Genomic DNA, 9101 nt, shown 5'->3' on the forward strand with positions numbered 1-9101 from the left:
GTAAAACAAAAGCAAATGTCAAAACTACCACAGCTTTCAACAGGATCAGGTTAGAGCTATTTGGGCTGGATTTTTTTAAAGATAAACAAAATCTTGGAAAACACTGAAATTATTGTTCCTATGGTAAGAGTCTCTCACCCGCCCGTCGCATAGGCGTCACTTTGGATGACTGGTTAAGTGACTGGTAAATACTTCAACTGCATGCGGTGCTGGATGATTGACTCATGTGGGAATTGCAGATCTCTGCACAGAGCAGCTCAGTACAGAAAAGAAAATGTGGGAAACTCTTCACCAAATGTTCAAGTATTGGACGTAGTGTAATAAGCTAAATTAGCGTGGAGAGAGCTGTGTCAAAAAACCTGATGTTGTAATAAGAGCTAGATAACTTAGTGGGACAAATATATCATCTTTTGAGTAAATAAGGTGCTATCATCTTATACTAGCGCTGTTGCTAACTCATTTCTCTTTCCAGAGCAGCTTTTTCTGGTAGCTGGATAATCAGCCCTACTGCTAAGAGAAACATCGTGCTACCTGGCATGATACACAGATTTGCCCTTGGCTTTCCTTTCTCTGTTTTTTTGCCTTCATGTAGCTTCTGCAGGCTCCAGCTGAGAAGGCAGCACCACGATGCATGAGCTCGTAGTTAACAATGACTTTTTCACAAAGATTTGGCACTCTAAATAGATGAGACAGAGCAAAAGAAATGAAATATATTTTCTCTTTTTTTTTTTTTGTAGTGAAGGGAGGAAGAGGAGATGGGAGACTAGCCCAGGGGTCAAAGTCAAGAATCAAACCCATATGAGTGAGTCATGGCTCAGTATCCCATCCAAAAAAAACAGCCATGTTACTTGTCTGTCTCAAAGCCACATTTCCATCTGTCTGACAGCATTAGATACATGATTTGCATTGTCAGTGGTGAGGGACCATCTTCTTCTACTGGTGTGGTGTTAATGTGAAAGATAACGGATTTCAATGGCGCTTCATTATTGCAGTAGAGAACAGCCTGTTGGGAGAAAATGTGATCTCTTTGGGTATCCTCAGTTCCTGGCTTGGATTCAAAACTTTGGGATGACTAGTTTTTGGTTACACTCTAATACCTGCTCTGAGGAGTACTGAGGTTAAGGTTGTTCAGAGAGGAAGAATCTTTCCAAGTTCTCTGTGGTGCTTATCTGTGCTCTCACCACTCTCAAATATTTTATTTCATGACAAGTCAATTTAAGCAGATTCTGGTACTTCTCAGTAGTAAGTGCTATTTGGGATCTCTTGCATGGCTATTGAAAAGGCCCTTCCAAGTCTTAAAATGGCTTTTTTGTAGTGCTTTGTGCCTTATTTTAACAGCTGAGGAATAGCTTCCTTGTTAAGCAAGGGAAGGTGTCAAACTAAATATGCAGTAGGGTTTAATGAGAACAACTTCACAGTGTATTGTTGCAGTGCCTTGCCTTTCTCACCCAAATATGTTAATTCACAAGGACGTTCTTGCAAACAAATAATAATAAAAAACCAACCCAAAAGTAAAGAAATCACTGTCTCTATGATCCAATGGAGAATCCAGACACTGAGTAGGGATGGAGTCTTACCAGCAAGCGGAGGAATGAATGTGACAGCCCTTTTTAGGCTCTTGATGTGTTCTCAAGTTTTCCTGATAGACTTAGTTCTTCTCTAAAGACTGAAGCATCTGGATTGTCTATTAAGGCTTCTTTGTGGCAGAGCTGAAAGGAGTGAGCTGGTGTACTTGGAGAACTGAAGTAGTGCAAGACAAATAACCCTGGTATGCAGATCTTTGAGTCAGCCCTCTAAATTTAGAGGGTTTCTCCTGGAAGCTCAGTGTCTGGTATTGATAGTGTTGTAATGAGAGTAAGGCTGCGGGTCAGGTTTGTGTGTTGGGAAAGTGGTGAAGAAAGTAGAAATTAGGAGTAAATGATGATTCTTGGCAGAGTAACCCATCCACTAGCCAACTGGAGATAGCAGGAAGCTATTGGCAGCCTCCCCGGCACAAACCAGGAGCAGGTGAGGTGGTACAGTTTGGGCACTTTTTAAGACTTTATCGTGAGAGTGTTCTAGGAAACAGATGTTTCTTCTGAAGGATAAGGATGAACTCTTTCCTCTTCAACTGAAATGAGGCTTCTTCCAGGAGGAGCTCTGCACTGTTATTCCTATAAATGCTGTATTTGCTTGCAGGATTGGTTGTTTTTGCCTTCCCCTACTTAATCCCCCTTTTAGCTGGGCGAAATCTGTTGTATGCGTGGCTGTGGACAAACTCAACTGAGAGTCTCAAGACAGACGAACAAAATGTTACACAACAATAAACAGACACTAATGCACTCTTTCTGGTTCAATTTTTAGGTATAACCTGCTCCCTAGGATCATCGAAGCCAAGTACTTGGATGCTATGGATGCAGAGCATTAAACGGGGTCCTCTGCACACCGAGCAGTGAGGACAGCTCTTTTGGAATTGAAAGGCAGCTTTGCCGAGGCGTAGAACAATCTATCTGCAGTTCTTTCTTTCACCACTTTCTTTCTGCTCTAATATGGCATTGGTAATGCACACATATCAAAGACCAACCGAGCGTTGAAGTGTCAGACCAAAACAGCCTTGGACTTGGGAGGCCAATGCTCTTTGGAGCCGAGAGGCAAGCAAGCTTTACGGAAATGCTACTTGCCCCGTCCCAAAACTGGAAACCCCAAAGATCAGCATGTCTGTACAGTTGGAGAAAGTGTTCTCAGAGTTGTCATGTGTTCCCTTGTTTGAGGGGTGGGGGGAACCTCTTTTATGCACCATGCCCCTTTCTTCCAAAACACTATAAGGACAACAACTGACCCTTCTTTTACAGAATGACAGTCCTGTTCTGGCCTTTGAATTCAATTTCCCATGCATCCAGTATTCTCCAATTGGTATTCCAGGTGGGATGGCCTCATGCTAAACCACTGATGTCGGAAGAGATGCCTGGCTATCTCTTCAGATTAGCAGGGTTGGAAACATGATTTGTACTGACACAATCCACAGCTTTGGATGAATATTTAATTCCTAGAAATGAGCTGGAAATGTTCAGGGGTTGGGCTGCATGGTGATGTTGATGAAACCACATCTGGGTCTAAGCTATTTGGGAATTATTTTGGATCTTTCTACCATTTACTTCTTGGAAATTGAATACAGAAGTGTAGTTTTGCACAACTGCAATGTTCTTGCTTGCACCCAGATTCAGATGCTGAAACTTGTCAAAGGGCAGTAGTGTTAATGATTGCATATACATATGTACAGTAGTGCCTATGTGTACATATATACATATGGATTTGTGTATATATTTTGCATAGATATACAAATAGGCCTGGTTCTTTCAAAATATCAGAAGTGTTTTGTGCAGTCAGTGTTACCTGTGATGTCTTGACCATATACTTGTTCTCTGCTTGAGTGCTGCTTTTCCTCATTTGAGATACGGTCACTGTTTTTCCTTTTGAAGCTGCTCAGTTACTGTTTTTGTTCATGTGTTGCTTTATTCAAGGTGTTCCTTTGCTTTCTTCTTCCCATGCCTTGAGACCTTCATCGTTCTGTCTTGATGCTCCAACATGTGAATTTTGCATTTAATTTTAATGTACAGCATGCAATGAAAGTTTTCCTCTTTCACCTAATTTGTTGGTCATTTCATTGTTTTTGTTTTGTAGCTAATCTCCAGTTTTCCCCACTCCCAGACATTATATTATATATTTCTGGATGAATCTAACTTCGGCTGTCTTTTATATTTCAGTTTATTTAATTTTGCTTGTACTATGGTCAGTTTTCTTACTCGGAGTACTGTGAAACAAGCTGCCCTTTAGTTCAGTGCTTGCCCTTTGCTGCACACTCCAGATCACAGGTAAAGTGTTAAGAAAAATCTGGACCTCTGAAGATAATGAATTTTCAAAACAACAGAAATGAGGGAAGAAGGCTAATATAAAATGAAATGCAAATGTATTAGCATAGAGAAGTTTTTCTTACCAATTGCTTGCCCAGTAAATGGTTAGAGGGTGGGTTTTTTAATGAGCACATGTCCTACTGAGTTGGGTGTTCCTCTGCATGATGAGGAAGACCGACTGTAACGAGGGAGGAAGGCATTGGGTAAAAAGCTCCTATGCTGAAAGTAAGACAGACTTAAGCCACTGAAAATTTGGTGCATTTGCGCTAAATATCGGATGGTATTTCATCTTAATGTAGCTGCCTATGGCTTTAAAACATGTATGAAAACTAGATTTTTATTTTCTTATGAAACCCTTCATCTTTGTATTGACACTTGATGGAGGAGAGCAGTAAGAGTGCTCCCAAGAACGTAGCCATGGCTAATATCTTCCAGAGCAAGGGAAAGCCCTCAGCTTAGCAAGCAAAACAGCATTGTGTGACCCTGAAAGCCTGTCCTTTGTGTTGCACCAACCAACTCTTGTGGGACTGCTGGGAAGCCTCAGGGTCTGGATGACCACCCCAGTACATCAAAGCAGGTAGTGCCACGCATTTGGCTTTCAGTCAGTCTTGGAGACAGCAGGGATAACTCATGCCATGTCTCATAAGCGAGATGATAGCAGGTATAAATCCATGCATGTTTTCTGACCGTCTTCATCGATATTTCCTGGCTTTTGAGTCATTTCTGTGGTGACATCACCAATAGCTGTTGCCAAGGTCTACGTGTAGGCACAGGAGGCAAACAGGATTTTGGGGCAGTGCAAAGGCAGAGGTGGTAAAAGTATGTCTGATCTTCAGTCAGTGGAAAAAGAGCAGGTGACAACGAACAGTTCAGTGCCTGTTGTAAGACAGGGAGCGCAAAGGCCTGATGATGCTTAAATAACATGCTTTTCCCACGGATGTCAAAAGATTTAACCAAAACTAGAATGAAAAGCATCATCCTGTGGTTGAGTAAGCTATTAAACGCACGTGTCCTGGGGTTGTGTTTCTGGTGTCTCAGCTCTTGGCAGGAAGAAGTCAGCCTGTGGGCTGGTTTAAATCATATTGTGGATGCTGTGGTTGGAGGAAAGAGAGGACTTGCCCAAAGGAATGTGGCTCTGGTCCTCTTTGAGGAAGAGCAGAGGCCCCGGGTGAAATTTCCTCTAGCACAGAGCATGGTGGGATGAACTGGCATGCGAGTCTTGCCAGAGGAAGTAGTTTTGTGATGTACCCTCCATGCTCCTACTTAGAAGGACAAAAACTGTCCCTGTTTAAAGCCTCTTTGAAAGCATTGATTTCAGATAGAGTCAAGTTTTGCTAACTGAAGTCGCTTAAAACCCAAATAGCTTGTTGGGGTGACATATCCATCACAACTCTCGTTTGTCTTTTATTGCTGTTGCTTTACCAGTGTGACTTGAGTGTTCGTATTTTCTTTGTAGCATCAATAGGATTCTGTTTCGCAAGGTTTTCTTTCGACAGAAGTCAGGGGCCAAAGAATCAACTGATGGGGAATCAGCACAACTCAGGAAAACAAGTTATGCTGGCTTAGACTGGTTGAACGCTTGGACCCATGTCTCTTTATATGGGTAGAAGGGAGATGAGAGACTCTCGAGGCCTCTTGGCTCATAAGGGGTTGTAATGATCCTGCAGAGGATTTTTTTCGTACCAATACCTTTTCTCTTCTTGTTTGCTTCTGGTTTTGCTGACTCAAGTGCAGGCGTTTCCAGGAAGTAGGCTAACTAGGGAAGGAGAGTTTGTTCAGAGTTGATTGAGCACTTTAATACTTCTGTGAAGGTTAAGACAGTTAGAATGTAAAAGAAGTTTTACTATAAGCTCTTTATATACGCACAATGCTATGTATAACTGTTGCCAAAGAACTGGGTTTGAAAGATGTTGGTAGCTCTTGAGAGTCCATGATGTCCAGCTGGAACCGCAAGGTAATAAAAAGCTGCTGAATTCTGGATTTTAGAAGTTATCTTTTGACAGCTGCCAAAACGATCAGAAACTGAGAGTAGAAAAAACTTCTACTCTCAAACTTGTAATTTTTGAGCCTTGCATTGAATGTAGGAGCTAGAAGTTAGTTTGACAATTAAAATTGGAGTTATACCTGAACAGTTTTGTTGGTCTGAGACTTATTTTGTTGCCTTCAAAAATACCGTTGACGCGCCGTGTATGGAAATAGATGTGTTTCTCCATGTAAATTAAGGAAAGTTGGTGAAAACATGACTGCTGAACAGGCGGCATAGCACTTTCTAGATTGCTTAGGAAGCAAATCTGACAACTTCACTACCAACAATCCCCAAATTCTCTGGCGTCAACATTTGAAGCTATTAATAAATGTCAAGCTCTACTTGGATATGCATCAGTGCATTGCTGCAAAAGGAAGGGGATGGAGTAAATCTATTGGACTGGTTTGCTTCAGCGCTGCCATCTGGTGAAATGCTTGAGGATGAGCCCAACAACGGCGGGACATGATACATACTTCCTGATGACCTGCTCTGAAAACAAATAAGGTAGATGGTCATTGTCGTGTTTTCCGTACGCTGCAGGTCAGACAGTTTTTCCCAAAAGTCCTATATCCCCAGCCGCACCAAAAGACTGAAACTGTTTGTAAACTTTTGCATAGTGTATTTGACTGCTTTAGAAACTGCTGCTGAACTGTGTTCTGTGGACACTCTTTGAAGAAACATGAAGTTGGCCAAAGCTGAATATAGTTGGAGAACACTTGGGGGTGGGAGGGAAGGAGTTTTTTGTGGAGTTCTCAGCAACAAAGGGACCTGGGACATGGCATGTCACCAAAAGCACCCTACTGTTTTCCAGTCTGTCTCTCACTAAGCATGTATCTACCCTACCTGTTGACATATGTTCATGTTACTCCTTGATCAAGCTTTTTCTTCCTCTTGTTCATTGTGTTCTGTATCTGCCCTTTTTAATGTTTCCACCTACCTGGAAGGTTATCAGGCGGAACCAGGGTTGGCTCAAGCTCATCTCTTGTGTCTGTCCCCTCAAAAAACTTCAGTGCAAGCCGCCATCTGCCACCTCCAGACCCAGCTCTCATCTTCCCCAGCCCTTCCCTGGAAGCGTTGGCTCTGGCATCCCCACAGTGGAAATGCTGCCAAAATGCCGAGTGGGTACTTTTCTCTGGAGAACTCGGGCCTGTGTCTGAGCAGCAGCGTGGCAGCGACTGCTCTCTTGGGGCTTGCTTTGCCATAATAGGCAATTATAGAAAGATTCATAATTGTCCTACAGTTGCACTCTTCTGCATCTCTTCAGACGATTGCTTTATGGCGCAGTGTCCAAGTTGGGCTGTCCTCCTTTCATCTGTCAAGCGTCCAAAACAACTTAAATAGACATAATGAGATGGGTTTGCCCCATTTTCTGTCTGTTCTGAGGCCTGTGGATGTTAGAAGAGAATAGTCTTCTCTAATTGTTTTCATATCTAATTAAGACATTTAAGTACCAAACCCGGTCCATTACGCTACTGGCTGCAGATCTGGTTGCAAAGAGCAAACCATCAATATTGTGTAAAGAGCAGGCAGACGAGGGACTTGCCAGAGTACGTGGTTTAGAAACACAAATTAGCACTTTCCTCTTCAGCTTTTGTGTGTTTTCCTTTCAAACTAAGACAATCCTTGGCTGTCTTTGCCTTGTAGAAGACTCTGCATGAGCTCGGATCACTTGGCGCTCTTCTGATGTCGCATTAAATATTAAGAGCCTGTCCTGGGGGAGATGCTGCCTTCTGTTCCCCATTTGCATCTCTGCTGCAAAGAGCTGCTTGCTTGGAGAGCTGAAGGTCTGCTCTTGGAGCAGAAGAGGTGATGCCTGTGGCATCTGAGATGGTCATGTGAGTGAGACACATTCTTGCTGCTGCAAAAGCTATCAGTATCCTTCATTTAGCTGCAGGTGGGAGTCCCAAAGGTGAGCAAAATGGCAAAAAATTGGAGAAAAACAGTTTGCAATTAAATTCTCTCCCTCTTAACCTGACCTATGCTGGCTTTTTGCTCTTAGCATGCCAATAAAATAAATAAAACAAGGAGCTCTTTGGCAGTCACTTCACTGTTATGTGATCAGGGTTTTGCAGAAAATCGGCATATCGAATTCAACAACGGGAGTATCAGTTCGGGCGCGTGGGAGGCTTGTGGAAGGGCTGAGATCAGTTCTCCTGCTGCCTGTCAGCAGCGATCGGTGTCTCGGTGTGCTTTTTCTAGGCATCAAATTTAGGTAAGTTTCATGTGACTGGATAACTTAGACGGTTTCTGTAGGCGTCCATACAAGCGATGGCAGAGTAATGCGTCTGTGCTGGTCTCTGCCAGATGTGCCCGGAGCAGAAGATGCACCTCTTGTGCTGTGAGCGATGACATCACTAGTTTTGCAGGTGATCTCTTTTCAAGAGGGGGCTGGTTGACATCTGAGTGACATGACTGAGCTCATGCAGTGTACCCTCCTCTCCATGAGCTGCTTACCTTGGGAGCTGTGCTAAGCCACCTTTCTATTATTTAAAGCATTTATCTATAACGTCACATATTTCTGAACTTCAAGCTGGGGACCGGTGCCACTCATTTCAAACTGCATTCCCAGAAGAGTCCCCCTCTGCGTCAATAGGTTTTTAAGTGGTTGGCATCTTTATTGCAGAGCTTCCTTTGCCTGCCTAGGTGTTAGCAGCTGCCTCCCATCTCCAAGACTTCTGATGCCAAAGCATAACTGGGAGCCCCGTTTTAAGTGCCCACATACGGAAGCTGTATCTGCTGGGATATGCGTTGAATGTGTCCATCCCTGGCAGGTGCTGGGCTGTGATCTGAAGCATCCAGTGAGTCTGAGTGGATCTATTCCCATGGGAGAAAGCATGATTCAGCTGGCAAGCAAGAAGCTTCTTACACTGTTGACCCTTGGAGGATTTTAGCCTGTTGTGTTTGACGGAGCTGCTCTGATTTAATAAGTAAGGTGGCTTAGTGCTCTGTTATTTTTGAAAGTGTTTAGCCCCTCTGTTCTCTCTGTCCTCTTTAGTGACGTGAAGTTGTACCTTGTTCCCACACAGATGCTGTTACCCTAGAAAACAGGAATTCTCTTGTTAAAAAAAAAACCACCTTATTTCTTCAAAGTACATTCTCCTGAGCGTTAGTGCAAACCAAACCCTCTTCCCCTTGGCCCGGCCTGAGAAAGGGGCTGTATCTTGGATAGTCCCTCATTTCCCCTC

The 9101-nt window shown here is 43.2% G+C and overlaps 1 protein-coding gene across 1 annotated transcript in view; it reads left to right on the plus strand.

The window, feature by feature from the left end:
* SLC4A11 (solute carrier family 4 member 11) overlaps nucleotides 1-2446 on the plus strand; it is a 92753-nt gene extending 90307 nt beyond the window's left edge. Inside the window, exon 21 of the mRNA XM_086611609.1 lies at nucleotides 2344-2446. Coding sequence (XP_086467735.1) covers nucleotides 2344-2407 — 64 coding nt within the window. The 3' untranslated portion in view covers nucleotides 2408-2446. The remainder of the gene's footprint in view (nucleotides 1-2343) is intronic.
* The last annotated feature ends 6655 nt before the right edge of the window (nucleotides 2447-9101 follow it).

Source organism: Tauraco erythrolophus, chromosome 5 (assembly GCF_009769465.1).
Source record: "Tauraco erythrolophus isolate bTauEry1 chromosome 5, bTauEry1.pri, whole genome shotgun sequence".
Classification (NCBI taxonomy): domain Eukaryota; kingdom Metazoa; phylum Chordata; class Aves; order Musophagiformes; family Musophagidae; genus Tauraco; species Tauraco erythrolophus.